Source organism: Erpetoichthys calabaricus, chromosome 17, assembly GCF_900747795.2.
Source record: "Erpetoichthys calabaricus chromosome 17, fErpCal1.3, whole genome shotgun sequence".
Classification (NCBI taxonomy): domain Eukaryota; kingdom Metazoa; phylum Chordata; class Cladistia; order Polypteriformes; family Polypteridae; genus Erpetoichthys; species Erpetoichthys calabaricus.
Genome location: NC_041410.2, coordinates 47,509,790 through 47,536,494, shown reverse-complemented (window position 1 = coordinate 47,536,494; position 26,705 = coordinate 47,509,790). Strand labels below are relative to the sequence as shown.

The following is a 26,705-nucleotide window of genomic DNA, read 5'->3' as shown; positions in this document are numbered from 1 at the left end:
GTAGATTATTAGTCATTTATAAGCCCGTGTGTTGTTTTATTGCAGGTTTATCTGGTTTTGCAGCTGTTCGGATGAACTGCTAGAATTTATGGATTTTTTGGCAATGGTAGAGCCGGGATTCTCCAAGGAATTCTGCACATTTGGCACGAGCATCTTCAAAATGATTTAGTGAAAGTCAAAGGTCTGAGAGGACTGTAATGGCCATGGTGCCCCACCCCACAGTTATTTCACATTCACCTCTCTGTGTTCAAGCAAGCTGTAAACCTCAATTCCTATTTATTCGCAGTTCCTGCTCCTCCTGCCAAGCCACATGCTTCTTTCAAGAGTTTCATTTTTAAATGAAGAGATCAGAAAGCCTCAGACAAGGAATGCAGGAGGTGCTTTTGCCGATTTATGCCTAAGCACTGATAAAATTCCATAAAGGTGAATTTTGCTTTTAATTTCTTTTCCACAGCCAGCAAAGCTTTTGCACCTCAGGGTCATTAGAAGATACAATCATACTGCCAAGTTAACGGCGTCACATTTTAGCAAGAAAAAAAAAACCCCCTTAGTAGCTAAGCCCTGCACAGAGAAGTCGCCAGCACATTCAATTACATGTGAAACAAATAGCAGCCGTAAATACAAAGTACAGACAATAAAGTGAGGTAAAGTGAAGAGAAATGAGGCAAAAACGAGAAGAACTGAGCCAAAGAAAGCCTTACCAAGAGCCTTAAGAAGTTCATCAAAATTCTCACTGCTCTTCATTTTCCAAATGCCAGCAAAGTTGGTCATTTTGAGGGACGGCGGGCAGTCTGTTTGATGAGCAGGGGGCTTTGGGTCCCGGGTTTATAAAATCGACCTGCTTCACACGGCTCCCACTGTCTGTGTCTCCCTTTCTCTCCCTCGCTCCGTCTGCCTCTGCCTCTGTCTCAGCTGTGCCACTAGTTACAGCAAATCACTTGGTTCTCAGTCACACTGTTCCCTCCCCTCTGACAGCCCCATCCAATGATACCAAAATGCTGCCCTAAAAAATGCAGAACAATGAAACAAGTGAAACAATAACCACCCCCCCACACCCCATCCACAACACCATTTTCATTGCCCTCCTCATCACTGCTTTCTTGTGTGTAATCTATCTAAAAAGAAAAAATATAAAAGGCCAGCAAAAAAATGGATTTATGACAACGTTTCATTCTTTTGCAACAGGTTGCTGCCTCCATTCCTGCATACCCTGTCCATCCACTCAAGAATTAACATACTTGTTGATATTGATTGGGGCCATTTATTTTTTCCCCCCTCAGAAACATCTGAAGGCCAGATTTCCTCATTTTACTCTGTGGAGTATATTTCTATAAAACTTGACAATGTGTAGTTAAGCACAACCCACTCAAGAGCCTTTTTTTTGTTCAAGCTGTCTTCTGCAATTTACCGGCTGGCGTACTATTAGTAACCCATGGCCTATGAAACAGTTGGTGGTATAAAATTCAATTTCCTGCTTGGGTAACGCTGGTACAGAAATGTCACTCACAGTTTACCCGTCATGACATTTTCTAGGCCCTGTCATGCAGACGCATCTGAGAATCACCACTTAAGCTCTTCCCAGGTATGTGATGCCACCCCAGGCTGAGAGGGGGCACTGCTGCCAACTGTCTTGTCAATTTTTACCTCCATAGTCCCGAGAAACCGCCCAGTGAGGGCAACGGACCCCACCCTTTCCGGTCCCAGAGTTTCTTAAGGACGACTGTCCGAAAGGAGGCGTTGTTATAGTGTAGATGACATGACGGAAGGAGTTCCGAAGTCAGACATCCCATTAAGTAGGAGCCACTCCACTGCATGCTTTTTGTGTTTTCTTTTTCTCACCCCATTGAGCATTGTTTCTTTGTTGGACCCTGTCAGTAAATGGGAATTGCAGTGTTGGCATGTCAAAATATTCCTGCTTTGTCGACCTTCCTTCACTTGGGTGACCATATCCAATATCTATCAAGCATCTCCTAACTAGCTGAAAAATCTTAAAAGTGATCTCCAACTCCAGTGATGGCATTTTATCAATTTTCCTAATTTAGGAATCTGCTCCTAACTTCACCAGGATTTAGGAGACCTCATGAGCTGTCCTAACTCTTTAGGAGCTGCCAGAAGATGCCATTTTGACAGAGATCGGCATGGACATTTCAGGAAAGGTAGAATATTTTGGAAATGCCGGACCTGAATGAACTTCTAAAAAGATGTCAATTTGACAGAGATGGAATAACGTTAGTAAAAAACCCTGCACGCCATTTGATCGATCCATCTTTGTGAAGAAGCCGTGTGCTGTCAGCTGAAATGAATGTGCTTTTTTTGACCACAGGATAAGGCAGCTTTGCAATTGCAATGATTTAGGTTTGTCACAACCAACCATTGCTTGCATTTTGCACCAGACTTTGAACACCCTTACAATGTGGGGGTAATCAGGGCCGGATTTTCCTATAGGCTAACTAGGCTTCAGCCTAGGGCCTCAAGATCAAGAGGGGCCTACATTCAAATTGTTAGCAAAATTTTATTATCTCTCATGTAATTTACAAACTTAAAATGGAAGGTGAAAGGGCTTCATAAGTGGAATAGCCTAGGGCCTCTTTTCATATAAATCCGGCCCTGGGGGTAATATGCAGATTTATACATTTTCCCACCACTCCATGTGAAGTAATATTAAAGCAGGCTGCGGCCATACAAATCACTGGTTTTCCTGGAGATGTTGATGTGATTGACGGCACACACATGAAGATCATTTCTGCAGGCGTGGATGAGCATGCACATGTGGACTCCAAGCGATGTCACAGTATCAACACACCAGTGATCATGGATGCAAATTTTATGGAATTAGCCAGCATATTACCGTGAAGATATGTGGAGAAGGGTGGGCAAATGACTGAAATGTCACTCAGGTACTCTGAGCTCTGCATTCCAGGAACCCCTGAAACATTCAGATTACACTTTACAAGCTCGGCAAGGTTTAAGAAGGCAGGCAGATTCTCCAGGGGCAATAAATAAATAGAGTCTTACAGATGATGAGGCGGGAGGATCGTGGAGAAAGAGAAGGACCAAAACTATGGAAGATGATAGGAAACAGTGGAAGAGTGAACAGAAGTTCAGAAACAGCGCGAGAATAGCCGTGGCTAGTTTCAGTAACTTGCTTTATGAGGGGTTTCCAATGATCAAAACATTGGGAAAGTGATTCTTCTGTAGGTATAGCTGTGGGTCATTCATTGTTAAATAAACGGGCTTTACTCTTATTCTGTGTGTGTGTGTGTGTGTGTGTGTGTGTGTGTGTGTGCGTGCTTCACTCCTTCCATCTCTGTGCTTTTTACAGCATTATTTTTGATATGGTGGCAAAATAGCAGCAATTACATGTAGCTTAGTGAAATACCCGGCCTTCTTCTTCTTCTTCTTCTCCAACTACTTTGAATATTATTATTATTATTATTATCTTTGCAGCAAAGACTTAATGTTAGTATTGGAAAACTATAAAACATTATTATGGTTTCCAAGGAAACCACAAAGTACTTTCATGAAAGCCATTTTGTGGCTTGATGTGCCATGAAATCGTGACGTCACTCATTCTGAAAAGTGAACTCTTACTCCTCACTGGGAGTAAGTGTAGGACATGTCATAACTACTTCTCATTGTTCTACCTTTGGTTAGGACAAATTCCTCATCTAGTCACACATTTAGCACAATTCCTAGGAGTAATTCTGTGGCACTTGATAAATACAGGCACAGATCCTCAAGTGACACATTCCATCTCACCCCCTTTTTTGGCTTTCATAATCCAACTTGGAGTGCTTAGAAGGCTAACTTCTTCCTTGTCCTTCATCTTGATCTCATTCATTTTCCCATGTAAATACTGTACCCCACTACAGCGTTAACATAATGCCTGAAGTCACCAGGCATATCATGGTAATTTGGACGTACTACTTGCATCAGTGTCACTATCCATGTTGATGTATTATGACCAATTCAAACTGTCATCACTATCACTTAATGGTTCAGTTTCTGTTTGTTCTAAAACTGGGCTTATGGCTTTTCCTTTACATGCCATTGTGGGTTTTGGTTGAAGGCTCTGCCCCACTCATGAATATTAATAATTTACCAAAGAGTGGTAAAATGCATATAAATTTTCATGATTTTGTTCAGCATGATGTATTTTATCCACAAATGGCAGCAGAATACTGATCCCAATCGTTATTCTGGCTTAACACATTACATTGGAACAAAATATCTTAACCTGAGAGATGCTTGGGGTTAACCATTTCTACACAAAACTCTGAGCCCAAGACAGGTTAAAACACGATCAAAAGAAGCAATGCAGCCAATGCTGAAGGCAGCAGACATTCTTAAATCTTAAGAGTCTCCAAGTATCCACTACTCTTTTGCATTACAAAATGGAATTTGATACATTTAGTTAGGATTTTTCTGAACTGATTGACTCAATATACTTTTTATAGAGTGCACTTCCCAATAGAGAGCTTGAAGCACTGCACACATAACATTTATTTTTATTAAGCACACCAGCTAAAGCTATATATATAATATGAAAAAAAAAATAAAAACAAAATAAGAAGGACACATAATACTGAAACACAAAGAGAGGAGCATCATTCAACTCATTGTAGCTTTATGGGGGTTGATTTTAAGAGAGACACCAGGGAAGGTGTTTAATTTTTTCTGGATTTAAACACAAATAATTATCATTTATCTATTATTTTACATTAATAGTGTGGAAAAATAATTAAGTAAATGACAAAGTGTTATTTTTCTTAAACAATAAATCAAGATTAAAGATATAAGTGTACAAATGAAAATCAGTGTGTGTCTAAACGCCACTTCTTAATTTCAATATATAAAGAAAATGAAAGCTGATCCTAACACTAAACGTTAAAAGAACATGATATCCAAAAATAATAATTCTATTATCTGTTTTAACTCTGTACTGTTTATAGTGATTGTTGAAAAAAATGTTAATCTCAATTTTTCAAGTAAAATGCAGATCATAAACGTTTTCATACAGTTGATGGCAGTGGGGTCAATGGGGGCCAACAGCAAAAAATAATTAACTGTCCATGAAAACATTTCATGTTACATAATCAAGTTTCATAATCCACATGTCAGTTATCCATTTGTATTCTCACAATATGCAAAACACATGTACTTCTTGCTAGAACATTGTTAAATCCATACCTCTGAAGACCCGCCTCCCCATCTTTCATTGGTCAAGTGCTCTGTCTTCAGTTTGAAAGTTTGTTTAATGATATTTTATTTTTATTAAACCTTTTTGGAGTCTTTCTCTGGTGTAAGAACGACAAAAGAAACAAACGAAGAGCTGGGGCACCATAGTGATCCCCATATGACTGGAAGTTTGCAAAATAATCACAAGAACAAGGGTTTTGTCTTTTCTGACGTGAGTCTATTTTCGACTGGCTCCAAGATGGTGGTAGAGCTGTTTTTCAGTTTAGAGGCAGGTTCAATTGACTGGGGACCAGAAGTGACATCATTAGGGACACAACTGTCAATCATTGCTTCTGCAGATGTAGGAAGAGAAAAGGCATTAGGTAAGAGCGCCAGCCCATGGTTAGGTGTGTAATTACACTTATATAAACCTTAAAGTTGTCTCCCAAGCACATGTGTGTGACTGTGGTCAATTCAATTGATTGGACACAATTAGGAAACCACACACTGGTCTATGGAAGGTCCTAGAGCATCATGTGTGTATTAGATGTGTATCAGAGCAAAAACTAAGGCATGAGGTTGAAGGAATAGCCTGCAATGCTTAGAGACTGAATTGTGTCAAGGAACAGATATAAAGAAGTCAGTCAAAAATGTGAAGGTTCCAAAAAGCACAGTGACCTCCATTATTAAATGGAATAAGTCTGGAACAACCATGACACTTCCTAGAGCTGATCACTCTGTCAGACTGAGTAATTAGGAGGAAATCTCCTTGGTAAGAGAGGTAACCATGAGCCTAATGGTCACTCTAGCTGAGCACTAAAGAACCTGTGTGGAGATGACAGAAACCTCCAGAAAGACTGGAATTTAATCTGGGCTCTGTGGTAGAGTGGACACATGAAAGCCTGCTCGGGAATTGCAAAAAGGCACCTGCTGGATTCTCCGCTCTGAGTAGTCCAAGATTGAACTGTTTGGCCTAAATTCTAACCACTACATCTTTGGGAAACCAGGCACCAGTCCTCAGCTGTACAATACCATTCCATCTATAAATCATGATGGTGGCAGCATAATGCTGTGGGGTTGTTCTTTAGTGTCAGGGTCTGGGAGACTAGACAGGGTTGAGGGAAAGCTGAACTGAACAAAGTACAGAGATATCCTTAATGAAAACCTGTTCCAGAGCACTCTGGACTTCTGACTGGGCGGAAACCTTGTCCCTTGGCACAAAGTGAAAATAACACAGAAATGGCTTAGGGACAACTCTGGGAATGTCCTTGAGTGTCCCAGTCAGAGCTTGGACCCAAACTCAATTGAACATCTCTGAAGACACGTGAAAATAGCCCCCCTCTACAGTTTTCATCCAACTTCACAAAGCCTGAGAGGATCTGCAGAGAATAATCGAAAAAATCCCCGAATCCAAGTATGGGATGCTTGTCACATCAGACACAAGAAGACTCCAGGTTAGAATTGTGGTCAAAGCGGCTTCAACTAAGTATTGAGGAAAGGGTCAATCAAATACTTTAGTTTTTAATTTTTATTAAATTTGCAAACATTTCCAAATTCTGTTTTCTATTTGTCATTCTGGTGTATTGAGTGTTGCTTGATGAGGGAAAAAATGAATTTAAATAATTTTACCATAAGGGAGCAACATAACAAAATGTGTAAAAAGTGAAGAGTCTGAATATTTTCTGAAGGCACTGTATATATTTTTTAGCTTTGATAAACTCCTGTGTTGTCTCAGCAGCATGTTTGGATCATCATCTTATTGTATGATGAAGCGCCATACATTGAGTTTGGAGGCGTTTCCTGAAACTTGAGCAGATCAGATGTTTCTCTACACCTCAGAATTCATTGTGCCACTACTGTCAGCAGTTCTATCACCAATGAAGAGAGGTGTGCCAGGACCTTGGCAGCCATACGTGCCCAAGCCATAACACTCCCACCATATTTAACAGATGTGATGGTCTTCTTTGGATCTTGGGCATTTTCTTGTCATCTCCACACTTTGCTCTTGCCATCACTTTAATCAGGTTCATCTTTGTCTCGTCTGTCCATAAGACCTTTTCCCAGAATTCTGCAGGCTCTTCTAAGTCCTTTCTCACAAACTGTAATCTGGACATCCTGTTTGTGTGGCTAACTAGTGGATTTCCTGCAGTGTGGCCTCTGTATTTCTGTTCATGAAGTCTTCTGCTGATAGTCATCTCTGATACATCTACATCTGCCTCCTGAAGACTGTTTCTGATCTGTCAGACAGGCTTTTGGGGCTTTATTCTTTACCAAAGTGAGGATTCTTCTGTCATCAGCAATGGAGGTCTTCCTTGGCCTACCATTCCCTTTGTGATTACTTAGGTCTTTCTTCTAAGTGATATCCCAGACAGTTGTTTAAAGTCATCCTAAGGTTTTGCTGATGTCCCAACTTAGGAAACACCTGCGACACCAATTGTCCCATACATTATGGTGTCCTGAAATGTGGGGTGAACCATGCAGAAAAAGTGTTTTGTGACTGAAATGTGTGCAAATCCCCTTAAATATATGTCTGAAATGTGCACTTTAATTGTGTTGGAATTGTTTAATTTGTAATTTTAAACTGTGGAGCAGAGGGGAACATCCATGAAAAATGTCATTATGGAGAGCACTGTGCATAGATAGATAGATAGATAGATAGATAGATAGATAGATAGATAGATAGATAGATAGATAGATCGATCGATCGATCGATCGATAGATAGATAGATAGATAGATAGATAGATAGATAGATAGATAGATAGATAGATAGATAGATAGATAGAAAGTGATGACTTTATTAGGTATACCTACCTATTATAGAGTTGATCTTCTATTGATCCTCAAACCAGCCTGAAACTCCTCCAGTGGACCAAGCAAAGGCACGTTGGCTCATGTTGAGTCCAGTGTGTTCATAGTTGATATACATGTTGTCTTACCTGGATAGCTTGTTCCTTTCATCTCATACACACTGAAATGTTTATGGATGTGATGACTGGGGAGGCTACATTATTCAGCTGAAATCATTGTTCATATTCTGGAAAAAGCTTTCAGAACTTTCCAATCTGCCTCCTAACATCAGAGGGGTTTATCTTGCTGAAAATGCCTATTTGCAGATGCATTTACCGCTACCATGAGGAGCTGCACCACATGGTCAATCTACTCATGTCAAAGGACTCAATGTGTGTCTCAAAAACACACTCCATGCCATTTCAGAGCTAAAATCAAAAAGCACTGTAAATACGAAGCAGAGTGGATCCATGGATTCATATGCTTTTCACAATGTTCTGGTTCTTCCATTAGGCCATACAGTGGTTTAAGGATCTTCCAGATTCCGCTCTTTGTGCTCCTCGGCACACTGCATGTGCATTTTCTTGTTTTTTACTGACATGAAGTGACATTATTCTGGCTCTCCAAAGTCACTTATAATTTGTAATAAACTAGGACAATTAGTGCATTCGGATACACCGCTCTTGGCACCAGCTGTTCATCACCTGCAGCCAATCTGTTGGGCTCCACGAGTTTCTTTAGCCTCCATAATCCCCTTTGGTCAATGGCCTGTACCCAACTACTGTTGACTAGATGTTTTTGGTTGGTGGTTCATTCCCAGTAAACTCCAGCAGGGTTGCTGTGTAGTATTCACATAAGTTATGTATGTATTTTTGTCTATTTTGTGATTTTTGACACATGAGGAATCCACATCTGGTGTTATTTTCATAATTCCCCTTGAAATTTAAAAGGTGATTTTTGTTAATATCTTAGTTTTGTTTATTTATGAAGCATCATTTTGAAGGTCATGTGACCTTGATCTTTGTGCCGAAGACATTACGGAAGTTCCGATATAAATATGGTGGCCATTGTGCTATGAGCTATCTGTCGATGGATGCAATAACTTTTAACCTTAATAGCGGTAGTTAGATTTAACCCAAGTTGTCGATTTTGGGGTTACGCACCTCTTCTGTATCTGACTTTTGATTCTGTCTTGCTCTTTGATTTCTGGTTACTCATTTTTGTGTTGGCTCCTCTAGTATTCCAAATCTTGCTTGTCGTTTGTTTTGCTTCTCAATCATCTCCTGGTTTTGTTGGTGTTCACAATAGTCCTCCGTGCTCTATTTGTCCACAATATGTTGTTACTAACTCATTATTCTTTGTCTTGCCTACTATCATAATGTATTCAATACACTTTAAATCTTTAAGTATTTTGCTTTAGAATTGCATACATAATCACAATCTGGCTAGCAAATTTAAATGAAATGATCTGAACACAGGATGTTGTAAATGAGGATGCAGTCAATGACAGCATGTTGTGAGGGAAAGTTGGACCTCTTAAAGTGGCCAATCAGGATTCATTTCTTTAAATTTTGCATTTCTGTCAGGTTCATAAGGTTCCTATAATCAGTGATACAAGCATGTTAAGGTAAAATGGATGAACTTAAGAAAATTAGGCAGCAGAGATGAGAAAATCAGTGCCTTCATTTAAACGAGACAACATAAATTTAGAGAACATGACCCATCTAAGAAGCTAAAGGCTTTACACTGTTAAATTCGAGGTAAGCATACAAAAGTCTTACTTTCTTTTTCTCAGCGGTGAAGCAAATCCTGCTGATACAAGACTGACCTGCCCAGTTTAGCTCCAATCGCATCATCAAATTTGCTGATGGCTCAACTGTGGTAGGCCTCATCAGTAATAACGATGAGTCAGCAAACAAAAACACGGTCAAACATCTGACAGTCTGTTGTGAGGACAACAACCTTCCTTTCAATGTCGCCAAAATGAAAAGAGATGGTTTTTGATTTTAGAAAATCCTGTCCAGTTCATAGTCCTTTCCACAAAAATAACTCCACTGTTGAGAAAGTTGCAAATTTCAAGTTCCTTGACGTTGATATTACGGAGGACCTCCCCTGTAGCCTCAACTGCTCATCTGTCACCAAGAAAGCACAATGGCAGCTTTACTTCCGGCGACGGTTGAGAAAGGCAAGTCTCCCCCCACTCCATCCCCACCATGTTTTAGAAAGGTGTTAGAGAGAGTGTGTTGACTTGCTCCATCACGGTGTGGTATGGGAACTGTAGTGCTACGGATCGCAAGTCACTACAGAGGATTGTTAAGCCAGCTGAGGACATCATTGATGTGTCTCTCATCTCCATACAAGATACCTATAGCACATGCCACCAACATTGTGACTGGCGCCCTCACACCCAGCAGACAGGCTTTTTGAGCTCCTACCATTTAGCAGACAGTATTGTAGCACCTGAGCCAGATCATCCAGAAAATGCTGTCCGACTCCTCAATGCCTTAGCACCACCCACTACTCGCTGTTGAACTGTGAACTCTGCACTATTTACACCTTTGAAAACTATCTAAATCAAATGCACACATTGCTACATTCCAGATGTTCATTTGTTAATCTGGTTATTGCACCTTTTTGTAACAAAATGATGTTGCATCTGTTTAGTCATTACTGATCTGGTTATAACTGATCTGTTCTGCTTTGTCCTACTGTCATAGTGTCAATTTAATGCACACTGTCTTATCTGTTTGCACTAAATGGTGTACATTGTCTTGTTGCACTACATGTTGTATATTTGCACTGGGGTCCTGAAGACATACAATTTCATCTTGACCTGTACTATTTATTTGGATGGGATCTCAATAAAGAAACTTGAACTTATGTTGGCAAGCAGATCATTCCAGAGTTTGGGCCCCCTATACTTAAAAATTCTGCCTCAGACAAACTACAGAAGTTATTAACATAATATACCATTCTCAAGCTCAATTAATCCAGCTCTAATAGTTTTGGGCACATAGGAACAGCCAACCCTGGACAGGACACTAGTCCATCCATCACAAGGCCCACATGTGCACACACCTAAAGGGCTGATTGAGAATTATTATTAAAAAATATTTGAATATAAACAAATTAAACTTATAATGTCTTACTGTATGTAATTGTTCATGGTGTACATCACCATTTTGGATTGATGTCATAATCTGAAGTTAGATCTGAGAGACCAGGCCCAAATTTGCAACTAGGAATTTCCAAATTTGGGGTGCGTCTTCCTTCTGCTTTCCAAGATGGACGTCAGAAATTATGAGTTCAGAGTTTTAGGTGAATGCAGCAATATAATGCTAATGTGAGTAGTGGATGAAAAACTTGCGATAACATTTTAAACACAAAATACTGATTTAAACTGGAAATGAGTAATGTCGTAAAGGTAATGTCTTTTTTGTATGGACATGTAAGTGATCTGTGTGTAATACGTGAGCCCCTTTAATAGTATCACCCAGAGTGCTGCAAACAGGAAGGAGGGAAGAATCCACTGCTTTAATGTTGCACTTCTTTGGTATCAGCTGTGGTGAACAAGCAAAAGAGCCAGAGAAAGATCTTTTTGGTTTGAGAGGGAACTACCTGCTATCAAATCTGAGGAGGGCAAGCCTTAGTGAATTCATGCTTCCTGTCTGATATCACTGGTCAACAAGCATTTTGCTACTGGGATTCTTTCACCTGTACTTTAACAAAATTCACTTGCTGACTCCAAATCTGAAAACCGCTTGCGTCCAGCACGTCCCATTATGATGTTCCAGGTCTTGGACAACTACAGTGACTGGACAGTAGAGATGATGCGTTTCAGCGTTTAAGAAATAAGTTTGGTCTCAAGAAAAGTGAAGCCAAAATTAAGGAAGGTGTTTTTGTTGGCCCTGAAATCCGTGAACTGATGCTTGACGATGAGTTCAAAAGGAAACTGAAGCCAACTGAATCAGCACCCTCATTCGTGCAGGATGTCCAGAATTTACTTGACAAGCACAGAGCAGAGAATTATACTGAGCTTGTGGAGAATATGCTGAAAGTATACTAGCTTACGGGAGCCAGAATGTCAATGAAGACGCATTTTTTTACATTCTCATCTCAACTTTTTTCCACCAAATCTAAGTGATGTCAGAGATGAGCATGGGGAAAGATTTCATCAAGATATAAAGGTGATGGAAAACTGATATTGGGGAAAATTCACTCTGAGCATGATGGGTGACTCCTGTTGGTTCTTGCAAAGAGAGACGGATGTGCAGTACAAGCACAAAAGTGAGTGCCTCCAACATTTTAGGGCACGCTGACCTCACTTTTATATTGAGGTAAATTGACATAAATATACTTTAACGTGTCTCTGGTATCGTCTTCTGGTTTGTTTTCAGAATAAACATATCAAAATAATTTTGGTGGGACATAGTTCAATCTCCAGATATCATGTTGATATTATTATATTGATATTCAAATGTGTCAAAACATCAATTATGTTTATTTCAAAAACCTGATGTGCTAGCTTAAATCCGATTTCATATATGAAATCAGTGTAAAAATCTTAATAAAGAGCTGCTCTGAAGTTCCCAGAAGCAAACAAAAAATATTTTTTTGTAGACCAGTGAATTCTAAGGAGTCACACATTGGATAGCAATGCTGCCACACAGCTTAGTCACATTTTTGGTGACAATAATCAGCCCAGCATAGTTGGCAGATGCTTCCCTATCTCTCAGGAACATTTAGAAGACCATTGCACCATTCTATTCCACTCGAACCTAGTTCAATTTCTCCTTTCCCATCGACTTCAATGCATTTCACTAAGTTCAATGAAGTTTACAGACATTTCCGTGGTTTTGCTGATCTCAAGCTTGCTCGCTCATTAATATTAGTTAACTAATCTGTACTGATTGCATCCTATTTAATTTCTGCCACACATGTGCGTCAGAGGATCACCATCCTGGTTCTTGATAACTGTGCCATCTTCCTTTACCTCCTCAGTGTCGAGAAACTGCTCAGTGTGGGTAACTGACTCCGCCACTTCCGGTCTCAGTACCATAAAAGCCCAGCTGCCTGGAAGGAGGCATCAATTGTTGACTGGAGATCAGAGCACAGCATTTATTTATTTATTTATTTTATATTCAGAGCATTTAAAGAAGACTTGATAGACAGTAAGTTAATTTGTCACAACTCCAGAGGGCAGCAATTTTGTTTGTACAGTATTCATGCCATTGAGCGCTGTTTCATTTAGAGTTTGCAAGTAAACGGGGAAATCTGGGTTGGCACCCCATACATTTATCTTGTCAGACAACCACAGTTACGTAAACAAGACCAGAACCTTTGCACCAAATAAGATATGTGTGTTATTTTGAGAACAAGCAAGTTAAACAACTTCCTTAAAGTCACACAGTGAGTCAGTGTCAAGCACTTTGTGGTTTCCAGTTGAACTCCTTACACAAAAGAGGAGAATGCTGACTTATGTCACTGCCTTTTTATTTGATTAGTAAGCGTATTTTACAGATTTGTGTTATCTGTTTGATTACACATTTTACCTTTCACATGTTATATGTTTTATAAGTATACACAGCAAGTAGCTAGGATGTTAGAAACAGGTGTGCGTCACGCATGGCTGTTGGAGGATCTCCTCACAGGCTAAATCAAGGTGTGTGATAACCTGCCGGGGCGAGATGGGGTGCTGTTGCTAACGTTCTCCTTCACTCCCTGCAGCACAGAGAAACTGCCCAGTGAGGGCACTTAGCCCTATCCCCGTCCCAACTGCCCGGAATGAGGTGTCATTCTCTCCTGAGAGTGAACTGCCGGATGGAGCTCCAAAGAATGACCCTTTCCATAAAGCCAAAGAGCTTAACATTTCAGCTGTTTTGTCCCAGAGTGGCCATTTTTCTTTGTTTTTAGGCGTGTTTTTTTTTTTTTGTTTGGACTTGTAGCATTAAACGGGACGACTTGGTTGGTGTCCCAACCTTTTACAGGTCCTACACCCGACCACATATGTTGCAGAATGGTAATTAATACTCCACTTTGAAGAATTACTTGCCAGTCAGAACATGCTGCTGGCGTTTTGAGAATCTTTTAAGGCCTTTTGACTGTTTTTGTTCAAATCTCTGTCTCCATTGTGCTAAAGAAATACTTCAGTGTCAGGGGGCAAAGGGTTTAACATTTAAGGTGGAACATCTTTTACAAGGCTAGGCCGCTGATACACCATGCCAAGAGATATTACTAGTAGCAGTTGCATTGTCGCATGTTCATAACTCAGGGACATTCTTACAGGAGGCAAAGAGAGTCGGGAGAGGAGGAGAACTGGAACAGATGTGGACAGAGCCTGGGAGGAATAAACAAAGAGGAAGATGGTAGGAAGTGAGTGCAACCCGCTGGTGGGTTTGTTTTCCCGATCCAAGACAGGAGTGAGATGAAAGGCCAAAGGAGGACACAAGGAGGAAGACTTCATTCACCCAAGGTGTCTGTGTGTTTTTAAAATTTTTTTTATTTGTTATTTAGCTTGAGGTAAAATTCAAGTGTTGGGGCCAGTGCTATTTTATTTATTGGCCACTATGCACCTGAACTACGTTTGGGTCCCCCAGTAGAGTGACTAATTACTCTGAACGGTATACAGTTGTGGTCAAAAGTTTTGAGAATGACACAAGTGTTAGTTTTCACAAAGTTTGCTGCTTCAGTGTTTTCAGATATGTTTGTCAAATGTTTCTGTGGTATACTGAACTATAATTACAAGCATTTCAAACGCTTTTATTGACAATTACATTAAGTTTATGCACAGAGTCAATATTTGCAGTTTTGGCCCTTCTTTCTTTTTCAAGACCTCTGCAATTCACCCTGGCAGGCTGTCAGTCAATGTCTGGGCCAAATCCTGACTGATGGCAGCCCATTCTTGCATAATAACTGCTTGGAGTTCGTCAGAATTTGTGGGTTTTTGTTTGTTCACCCGTCTCTTGAGGACTGACCACAAGTTCTCAATGGGAGTAAGGTTTGGGGAGTTTCCTGGGCATGGACCCAAAATTTCAATGTTTTGTTCCCCGAGCCACTTAGTTATCACTTTTGCCTTATGGCCCGGTGCGCCATCATGCTGGCAAAGGCATTGACTGTTTTTGGATGGTTGGGAGAAGTGGCTCTTGGTGGATGTTTTGGTTTCATTCTTTATTTATGGCTGTGTTCTTAGGCAAAATTGTGAGTGAGCCCACTCCCTTGGCTGAGAAGCAACCCCACACATGAATGGTCTCAGGATGCTTTACTGTTGGCATGACACAGGACTTTATGGTAGCGCTCAACTTTTCTTCTCTTTTTTCCGGATTCCGCCAAACAATCAGAAAGGGGATTCATCAGAGAAAATGACTTTACCCCAGCAGTCCTCAGCAGTCCAATCCCCGTACCTTTTGCAGAATATCACTCTGTCTCTGATGTTTTTCTTGGCTTCTTTGCTGCCCTTCTTGATACCTGTGAAAATTATTATTTGTGTCATTCTCAAAACCTTTGGCCATGACTGCACGTGCTAAGGGTGAGCTCACCAGTAGTGTTGGGAGGATGATATATGTTTTTGTTTTTTTGTATTTCATGCTGTACATAGTTATAATATGCAAATGGTTGGTTGTCTGTTGTTTATGTCAAGTAAAGAGAAAGTTCCTTTTCTTTAAACTAGGTGTAAGTTGTGATTTGTTATGAGCTAAATGGTTGGAGGTGACTGATACTGAAAATTCAGCTATTGGGTGGCGACACCATACTAAGAAATCAGGGCCCTGCACAGTGCTTAAGAAAGAAGGATAGATAGATAGATAGATAGATAGATAGATAGATAGATAGATAGATAGATAGATAGATAGATAGATAGATAGATAGATAGGCACTAACAAATAGATAGACAGGCTGACAGACAAAACTTTATTTGCCCCAGGGGGGAATTTCACATTTAACAGAAGCTCTTTAAATAAATGAATAAATAAATGTACACGGGCGGCACGGTGGCGCAGTGGTAGCGTTGCTGCCTCGCAGTTAGAAGACCCGGGTTCGCTTCCCGGGTCTTCCCTGCGTGGAGTTTGCATGTTCTCCCCGTGTCTGCGTGGGTTTCCTCCGGGCGCTCCGGTTTCCTCCCTCAGTCCAAAGACATGCAGGTTAGGTGGATTGGTGATTCTAAATTGGCCCTAGTGTGTGCTTGGTGTGTGGGTGTGTTTGTGTGTGTCCTGCGGTGGGTTGGCACCCTGCCCAGGATTGTTTCCTGCCTTGTGCCCTGTGTTGGCTGGGATTGGCTCCAGCAGACCCCCCGTGACCCTGTGTTCGGATTCAACGGGTTGGAAAATGGATGGATGGAAAAATGTACACACACAATTGTTTGAACACACACCAGAATGACTAAAAAAGGAAGAAAATTAAGAAGATGGCATATAATGCAACTTTTTCAGAGAGCTCTCTACATTTATTTCCTGATAATGAGTTCTGAGATGGAGAAAAGAACGAGTAGTGAGCTATCTCTTAAGAATGTTTGCAATCATAGGAACCGTTTTTGAAGAAGACAAGTGTCACCTCTGCCGTTTGCTTCTAGAAAGCTCTCCAAGCTTTTATAATGTATCCTTTACCAAACCCTTTTCTCTGAACCAGATGGAATGGGGAGACAAGTAAAAATAGCATCACCATATAACTGTCATAGAATGTTTTTTTTTTCAGACATAGGATCAGAACCTAAAAAATGATTTGTATTTTATTGGTGTGTTTTCAGATGAGATTAGATATACTTTATGAATCCTCAAGGGAAAATTCAAATGAATACTGCAGCAAAACAAATAACATAAAAAACTTAGAATACAGGGCGGCACGGTGGCGCAGTGGGTAGCACTGCTGCCTCGCAGTTGGGAGACCTGGGGACCTGGGTTCGCTTCCCAGGTCCTCCCTGCGTGGAGTTTGCATGTTCTCCCCGTGTCTGCGTGGGTTTCCTCCGGGTTCTCCGGTTTCCTCCCACAGTCCAAAGACATGCAGGTTAGGTGGATTGGCGATTCTAAATTGGCCCTAGTGTGTGCTTGGTGTGTGAGTGTGTGTGTGTGTGTGTGTCCTGCGGTGGGTTGGCACCCTGCCCGGGATTGGTTCCTGCCTTGTGCCCTGTGTTGGCTGGGATTGGCTCCAGCAGACCCCCGTGACCCTGTGTTCGGATTCAGCGGGTTGGAAAATGGATGGATGGATGGAACTTAGAATACATGCACTTAAAATCATACATTTAATATTATGCTAAAAAATAACAGCAGTGCCAAATTGTAGCAGGCATAAAAGACCCATACACCATCAATGGATGAGCCTGTGGTTAAATGTACTCCAAGAGAGCACCCCCAGGAGGTGATAGGCAGAATCATTCATGATGGCATCCAATTTTGCCACCATCCTCTTTTCCACAACAGCCTCTGGAGTGCCCAGAGTCAGCCCTCTGATGGAGATAGCCTTTCTGATAAGTTTAGCGGTTTGTTGCACACATCAAAAGACTGAAGTCTCCTCAGGAAGCACAGTCTGCTCTGGTCCTTCTTATACAGAGCCCATTATATTGTCTGACCAGCCCAGTTTGCTGTTCATATTGACCCCCAGGTACGTGTATCTCTGCACCACCTCCACCTGTATGGTGGCTGATCTTAGGGGATTGTTATTATGCCTCAAGATCCCCACCAAGTCTTTTATCTTGTCGATTTTGACCTGAAGTTGGTTCTTCCTGCACCAAACCTTACCAGTCTTCTGTATCTCAACTCAACTCGATTATCACTACAACCTATGATCAGTGTTGCAAGGTCTGTGGTTTTCCTATTCAACTGGGCTTTCAGAAGTTGTGAGTTTTTGGGCTACTTTTTTTTAAAAAAAAACTGTGCACTATTTTGGGCTATTTTTCATGTTTTTTATCCATCTGGCATTCATTCCCCTTGTTTTCACATGGTGATATTTACTCATTCTATCAATCTCAAATATCTTCAATGGCATGTACCTAATCCTCCCTCCTCTCACTGTTGATACTGCCCCTTGCTTTCCGGCATCAGGTATTGGGCTATTTTTTTCTTTTTTATTGAGGCAAATTTTCTATTTCTAATCTGCCTTTGGGCTATAAATTTTTAAAGGACTCAGTAAACCTGCCTATGATTGAGGAGTCCTCTCAGAGCATCTGTAAGATGGCAAAAGCTGGTAAGTCCAATAAGTCGATGGGTGAAGAGGAAGGGAGGCAGGACAGTTCCCTGAGGAGCCCCATGTTACGCACCACCATCTCTGACACCCAGTCCAGGAGCCTCAAACACTGCTGTTTGTTGATCAGGTGGTCCATGATTCAGGAGACTGTGGAGGCATCAAGATTCTTTTGCAAGAGAGATGGACATGTCACACTGGAGGGACTTACGGCTTTATTGCATCCCTTATTTATTACCCTCCTCTATGGCCAAAAGTTCTTATAATAAACTAAAAAAATTATATGGTGGTCTGGTTCATTTGGAAAATTGTCTTTAGTTACCATAAGTAAATCCCCTCAATGACATAAATATGATGTATCTGAGGCAAAAGTCTCTTGCTTATCTTCCAACTCTTTGAACAATAACCTGAACTGTTGTTTAAAAGGAAAAAAAAAATATTGCTCCCCTGCCCCTGCTGACTGAAATGGATTTCCAATGCCTTTCGGATATATGGCTTAGCAAAACGCTGTGAGCACTAAAAGTGTATGAATGAGGACCAGATGGGCTGCTCCACCAACTACTTAAAAAGACAAAAGAATTTATATGTGTGCCTCTTATGAAGGTATTTAATAAATCAATTGGTGACGTCTCAAGGGACAGGAAACTAGGAAGCATTACGTTCTTTTAAAACAGGAAACAAAGCAGATGTTTCACACTGCCGGCCAGGGAGCTCCTGCCATTAGTGTTCAGTAAGGTTAGTGAGAGATGCACTCGACGAGCAACCCAGGATAATGAGATTCAGGAGGACAATGAAGATGGCTTCAGGAAGGGTCGCGTCTGTCAGCTAGCCTTATTGATCAGTTAGTCAATCAATCTTCGTTTCATATAGCACCTTAGAAAGTGAGCACTATCAAGGAGCACAAATGAGTGTTATTACAATCCTGGAAGAATAATAGAGGGCCATGAAGATGTATAGAATTAATATGGTATAAATAGAGTGATATGTTAAGTTGTGACAGTTCGTTTCTTTTCGTATTGCCCCGCTTCTCAGATGTTCTCACAACAGCTGCTGTTATGCACATGAAGTGCATTTCGTCTTTCTCTGCTATTAGGCAATTTGCTCTGTAAAATATTGTGAAAGGTGCAAACAGCCCATGAACCATCACACCAGACAGTGATGCTTGATGAACTATAACATCTGCTACAAAGAATAGATGTCAGATCATTTTATTAAAATGTAACAACACATTTAACTATTAAACCCAGATAGATAAATCCATCCATCACAAACAATGCATATTTTATACAATGGGTTCCTTCATGATCATCATCTCAATGTTCCTCAGAAGTAAAGAGATGTAATGCAAAGGTTTACTTGTATTAAATTTTATAACTGGAGCATGTGCAGGTTCAACGATTTGCTCAAGGTCACAAAGTGAGTCAAATGTGGACATTGAACTTGTAACCACTGGAATTTACATCTACTAGATAATATTATCTTGTGAAATCAGTCTTAGCAGGAACCAACTCTGTAGTTGTGAAGTTTTATAAAATGAGAAGAGAAATAGAATGTTAAAAATGTATAAGCGAATAACTGACTGAACCGAAAGCAGGAGCCTTGTCATAGAGATAAAGTGAATGGTAGAAATTTCCACTCACAAACTGTCCTCTTTGGATAAAAAACTTTTGTTTTTTGTTGACTAGATTACTGTAAAGCACTTCTAACAGGACTACCTAAGAAAGACATCAATCATTTGCAGTTAGTGCAGAGTGCAGAAGCCAGAATCTTAACTAGAAATAGAAAATCTAAATACATCACACCAGTTTTAGCATTGTTACATTGGTTACCCGTGTCCTTTAAAATTGACTTTAAAATACAACTCAATGCTGTATAAAGACTTTGTTAATCTTGCCACTTCATATATTTTGGAGTACATGTCCCCCTACACTCCAAGTCGTAACCTTAGGTATTTTAATGGTGGTCTACTTTTAATTTCAAGAGCCAGGCTTAATAGAAATGGTGAGGCGGCCTTTTGCTGTTATGCACCAAAAATCTGGAATACTTCACCAATAGAAATTCAACAGGCTAATATTGTGGTACATTTTTTTAAAAACTGCTAAGCAAAATGACAAAATAATGTAATCTTGTCTGAAGAAGCGGCCTGAGTTGCCTTGAAAGCTTGCATATTGTAATCTTTTTAGTTAGGCAATATACGGTGTCATTTTGCTTGACTCCTCACTACATTCATAATGGCTAATACAGTACAACACTCTAGCACTACAAAAAACTGTTAAAACCCATTTTTAAAATTTGCTCTTTTAGAGCTACATTTTAGTTGCATTCTTAATAGAACTATACAAGTACAGAATACTGTTCAGGGATTTTCAGTCTTTACTAATCTCTACTTTTCTCTGCTTTCTTTTCCAGTTCTTCTGTAGTGGTGTTTTATGCCACCACCACCTGATTGAGGCACTGTGCAGCCACCTGTGATTCTTATAAGAAGAACCCTCCCACCCACCTGACCTTATCAGTGGACTCATCATTAGAGACTTATAATATTATATTGTATACTGTATAATGATTCTACTCTTCTACTATTTATACAGTATATCTAGGTTTCATAAAATCGTATGGATTTTTTTCTTTGTTACTTGTTAATATTTTTATATTATCTTATTTGTTTTTCTTTCTTGTAACTTTTTCTTTCATGCCTTGTAAAGCAATTTGAGCTACATTCTTTTATGAATAAAAATAAATGTTGTTGTTTATTGACATGTGCATGTAGAGTCAATCAGTGAAAAGAAAGAGATGACCAATTACAACTCTTGATTACACTTCTGTTAATTATAGCAGTACATGATCAGTGCACTTTTCTTCTGTCCTTGCAAATTACTGATAAACGGACACTTGGAGTTAGAATTACACAACACTAGATTATACTTCTCTTATCATTACATAACCTTGCTGAGAAGTAGCAGCGGGACTGAGTCATAGGTCAAGGGGTTTAAATTAAAATGTTTTCCAAAAGTGCTAAAGGCAAAATCTAGTAGTTAAAAAGAATATAAGTCATTCAATATAAAATCAATTAGTGAAAATCATATTTAACAGTAAAAATCAACTACCACCATTTCCATCCTGTCGCTATTGTTAGAAAAAGGTGGCATACTTAACTGACATACGTAATATACAGAGTGATTGCACACACAAGAGAAGCCCTACAGTACAGGGACTCCAGTGACCAGAAGGTGTCATCAGTGGGTTTTCAAGTAAGGACAGGGCAAAAATGGAGGGCAGAGAAAACAGTGGAGGTGGTGAAATCAGAAGCAGTTGGCAGAGCGGGTGTTGGATACTTCCCAAAGATGCAGGTTGGCAAAGCCCAAGGCAAAGAGAGACACCATCTTATCCAGAAAGAAGTTCAAGCAGGTATGGAGGAAGAGCTGGTGAGCAGGACAGTGGGGCTAAGACAGCAGAGAGTGTGGACAAAGTTGGAGAGTGTACAGCAATGCAGGATTACCTGGTCTAAAATCATGTGGGAACACTTCCATTGTGTCCGTTCCATGTGGAAGTTGTCTACGATGCCCTACCCAGCTCAGCAAAGCCACTTGTCTGGGACAAAAGTGGGACACCATCTTGTCCTCTGTGCTCTGGAAGAGGATCCTTAGAACACCTCCTCAGCAGCTTCCCTTGAGGAAGTCTGCTACTGCTGGTGCCATGACCAGGTGCTCAGGACAGTTGCAAAAAGTATAGCAACTGCTATCTGGTCCAGCAAATACCATCACACCATAAAGAACATCTCCTTTGTGAACGTTGGAGAGAAACCCTGCACACAACCAAAAATGAGGACAGGACACCTTTTCACTGCCCCAACTAGCAGCTGCATGTTGACCTGGATAAACAGCTGAAGTTTGCACAACATATTGTCATTACATAACTCTGACCAGACATGATCATCTGTGAGGTGACAAAACACCTTATCATGTTGGAACTTATAGTGCCCTGGGAAGAGTGTACGGAAAAACCAAATGAGAAGAAATGTGCAAAGTACCAGGAACTGGTGGAGAAGTGCTGGGACAGAGGCTGGAAGATACTCTGTGAATCCATAGAGGTTCACTGTAGTGGTTTTGCAGGGCGTTCAATTTGCAAAGTCCTCAATCAATTGGGCATTACAGGAGAGGCAAGGAGGAGGGCCATTAAATAGGCATGGGAAGCTTCAGAGAAAGCCACCAGGTGGCTTTGGATTAAAAGGGCAGATCCTTGGGTGGTTGCTACTGGGACGAAAGTCGGGGCTTGAACAACCCCAGCTGGGTCACCTGGGTGAGGGTGTCTGATGTTGAAAGACCCAAAACACTCCATGACCCCAGGAATATCACTGAAGATGCGTCCCAGGGCATCTAGAAGATGCATTTTACACAAGAAATTTGACCAATTCAGACCATTCAGTCCTTCAAAGTTTTTTCTTGTATTTTTAGCTAAAAGCTAAGTACCTCACCCAGATACTTCTTAAAGGTTGTCAAGGTTTCAGTTGTTTGTTCCACATTCCCACAACTCTTTGCATAAAGAAGAGCTCTCAAGCTTAAGTTCTAAATGCATGTCCCCTTAATTTCTACTAGAGTATGTGATTCACTGCTATGTTGAAATAAATACATTAAGTTGAAAGTATTTAGATCCTTTGTTGCGGCACTCCAGATTGTGCTCAGGTGCATCCTGTTTGCTTTAATTCTTGAGATGTGTCCAACTGTGGAAAACTGAGTTGATTGGACATTGTTCAGAAAGGTGCAGGCACCTGTGTATTTAAGGTCCGACAAATTATAATGCATGACAGGACAGAAACCAAGCCAAAATGTCAAAACTGGTTACTGCCTAAACAAAATGGTCAGAAGACCACAAGATATAAATCAATACACAAGAACAAAACGTTAGAGCTAATCTAATGTCACTGCAAACCTGCAGTGGCAGAAAGAACCTTAAATAGCCCCAAGGTGCTGCTATGAGGTTGTTCAACAAATCTGGGTCTTATAATCTAATTAGGGGGCTTGCTTATCATCCTCTTCCTCCTCCATAAAACACAGCAACAAACTTAAAGACATGATTAACATAAGACAAGGGCAATATGAAGAAATAAACAACATTAAAAGGTGAGTAACAATTAGAGAGCAACTACATAAAATAAAACTAAACCAGAACTAACTAAGGGAGGCAGAAATTAAAACAAAACACAAACGTATTAATAAAATAACCCTGGATGAGACCAACAATCGACCAGAACGTCAATCAAATTTTGAGTGCAACACCAGTCTTGGCATTTCTTTAAAACTTTCCTTGGCTGTCTTAAACTCTTAAAAGTAAACTTGAGTCACATAGTGACCATGCTGCACAAGATATTGGTAGCCAACACAGGCAGAGATCATCAGACATCACCAGGAGGTGCAGTGCTCACAGTGTTCAGAAATGGGCTCTGCTCGGTTGACTAAAGGAGCTGCCTATTTAGCTCATGCTGCAAGCGCTCACATCTGAAGTGGAGACTGCTGTTCATGACTCACTTCAGACAGTTTACCACAGTGCAAATCTTTGAACAAAAAGAAATATAAATCCCACCCTTATGTTCAATTTCTTTTAGTTCAAAGATTTGCTCTCTGGTGAACTGTCGGCAGCAGTCAAAGAAGTACACAGAGCAAGCCAGGATATCTATGGTGGGGTTTGGTGAGGGTGTTGTTTGGGTCACTGAAAAGCTGAAGAAACTTCTGTGTTTTTCGAGATACTCAATATAATTCATCTTTATTCTCATGACATCATTGTAGTGTCATTTCGTACCATTACTTGGATGTGGCTATTCTGTATATTTTGTGTATGCTGGTGGTCGTATTTTGTTTAATTCACAATGCTCATTGCCTATGTCCTGCCTATATAAGATGGTGGTAAGCTTCTCTTATATTTTATATTGTGCATAAAAAACTTCAAAAGTAAATCTGAGCTTGCGATTTTAGGGAAACTATTTTTTTTCCATATTAACTATGATTCTGGTTAATGTTTATGTCATTAAGTGAGAATTCCAGCTCTAATGAGTTTCAAAGCACATAGTCCCAAAAATGCCCATAAAAGCAGTAAGCTGTCAAACCTGGTTGGTAACAATGGCAAACACAGAATCAAAAATAAATATCAACCAGTTCCAAAAGTGACACTATAGGATTTAATCCAATACGACATCCTATAGCAGCACACATAACAACCCAGGGCCAGAACATTTCAAGTATTCAGAATAAATCTGTATCTCTCGGGGTAAGAAGTAAGATTTTAATGTAAGTAAACATAAAGAATTATACATAAGAAGTAAAAATGTTATGCTTGAGTACACAATGGGAAGTTTGAAATTTGAGAGTACACCTTATGAGAAATTTACAAGTCACAGTAGACTTCACACTATCAACTGCCAGAGAGTGTTCAGGAGCCATTAAGAAGGCTAATACAATGTTAGGTTATATAGCACCCTGATGTGTGGAGTACAACTCCAAGGAGATACTGCTCAAGCTTTATAACACACTGGTGAGGCTTCATCTGAAGTACTGTGTGCAGTTTTGGTCTCCAGGCTACGAGAAGGACATAGCAGTGCTAGAAAAAGTCCAGAGAAGAGTGACTAGGCTCATTCCAGGGCTACAGGGGATGAATTATGAGGAAAGATTAAAAGAGCCGAGCCTATACAGTTTAAGCAAAAGAAGATTAAGATGAGACACGATTGAAGTGTTTAAAATTATGAAGGGAATTAGTCCAGTGAATCGAGATTGTGTCTTTAAAATGAGTTCAACAAGAACACGGGGACACAGTTGGAAACATTGTTAAGGATAAATTTCACACAAAAAATAGTACGTTTTCCTACACAGAGAACCATAGTGTGGTAGACAGTAGTACTTTAGGGACTTTCAAAACTCAACTCGATGCTGTTTTAGAAGAATTAAGTAGATAGGACTGGCGAACTTTGTTTAACTGAATGACTTGCTCTTATCTAGATTGCTCTAATGTAAGCAAAACTTTCAAATCAATATTATATGAAAGTCTCTAAAACATACCCTAAAGTATGCCCTACCACACATTTTTCTCTGCAGATCCTCTAAAGCTCTGTCAGGTTGAATGGAGACCATTGGTGGACAGCTGTTTTCAGGTCTCTCCAGTTGTCCCTAAGCCACTCATGTGTTGTCTTTGCTTTGTGCTTAGGGTCATTGTTCTGTTGGAAGGTAAACCTTTGGCCTGGTCTGATGGTCCAGAGTGCTCTGGAGCAGGTTTTTATGTCTCTGTACTTTGCTCAGTTCAGCTGCTAGTCAACCCTGCCTAGTCTCCTTGTCCCAGCTGATAAAAAACAACCCCACAGTATGATGCTAGCACCACCACACTTCACTGCTGGAATGTTATTGCACAGGAGATGTAAATGCTCAAGTGGTTTCCTTTTGTGGCTGAATACAGTTTCTTCACACACTTCTTGATGGGAAAAAAAAAATCTAACCACCATGGGACAAAGTGTCCATTGCCCATTCTGCTAGGCTTTTAGTGGCACACAAGGCCTTTTAAGACAGAAATCCAGATTCACCCTCAACCTGCATTCCTAAGAAATTGTCATAACATTCTTGATCAGCCCTGTACTTCATTTGATTACAAAGGTGTAAATCAGAGCTGATCTGACATCTCCACAGAATCCAAATGGACACCTGAGGTTGAACAGAGAGCCATAATTCAATGAGTGGCAACTTTAATGGACAAAATAATGTGCCTATGAGCAGGCAGTGGTTGTGTAAGTGGAAGTGACCTTGATCCAATCACCTGAGGTTACACCTTCTTTTAAAACTAAGTGCATTCATCTTTTTCCTTGCTTGCACTCTCTGAAATTTTGCTCTTTCTAATTCCACTACTTTCTGAAACCAAAAAGCTGAAGATCTGCTCTCTGCTTGGGGAGATGAAAGCTGACAATCTCTTCTCTTTATAGACCTAAAAGCCAAGCTCTCTACCAGTGACTACGCCCAGTCTGAGAAGACTAATGCTGGTTTATACTTCACTCTCAGAATGTGTATGTGCACACATCATGGCTGCCATGCATTCCCAGCATTAATTTGACTCATCCTCTGAGCAGGTCCTAAGAAATTAACGCGACACGTACACGAGTTGTAGTACCAGCAAAAAGTCGGGGGGCGCAGTGTGATCAAGTCGGAACGTGATGTCAGAGTCTCTGTTTACTATCCACAGTACATGTTACAGAAAGCTGCTTTGCGGATTCTACAGGATTGATGCGCCTGCTTCGATGTTTGATGAATGGTTCGATGTGGTGAAGCAAAATGCCAACATACAAAAACATTTGTGGTGCTTTTATATTCAAGCGTCGCATATTCCCCAACATAACGACACGATACATTTTAAAAGTCTCACATACCATCTTCTGTGCCATCTTTTTTTTTTTTTTTGCACCTTCACAACAGCATCAGAATGTATGGCAGTGTATCTGAGCCACAGAGAAAAAAATTAAAGACACAGCCAAAAGGTCTGTTTCCTGATTAAAGTGGAAATTTCGGCTTAAATCTCGAAATGTCCACTTTAATCAGGTAGTTTATTT

The 26,705-nt window shown here is 40.3% G+C and overlaps 2 protein-coding genes across 2 annotated transcripts in view; one reads left to right on the top strand and one right to left on the bottom strand.

The window, feature by feature from the left end:
• The window catches only part of crabp1a (cellular retinoic acid binding protein 1a), a 51,780-nt gene extending 50,863 nt beyond the window's left edge, over positions 1–917 (bottom strand). Inside the window, exon 1 of the mRNA XM_028822897.2 lies at positions 702–917. Coding sequence (XP_028678730.1) covers positions 702–771 — 70 coding nt within the window. The 5' untranslated portion in view covers positions 772–917. The remainder of the gene's footprint in view (positions 1–701) is intronic.
• Positions 1–26,705, top strand: part of ubl7a (ubiquitin-like 7a (bone marrow stromal cell-derived)) — a 1,205,533-nt gene that overhangs the window by 801,655 nt on the left and 377,173 nt on the right. The window lies entirely within an intron of this gene.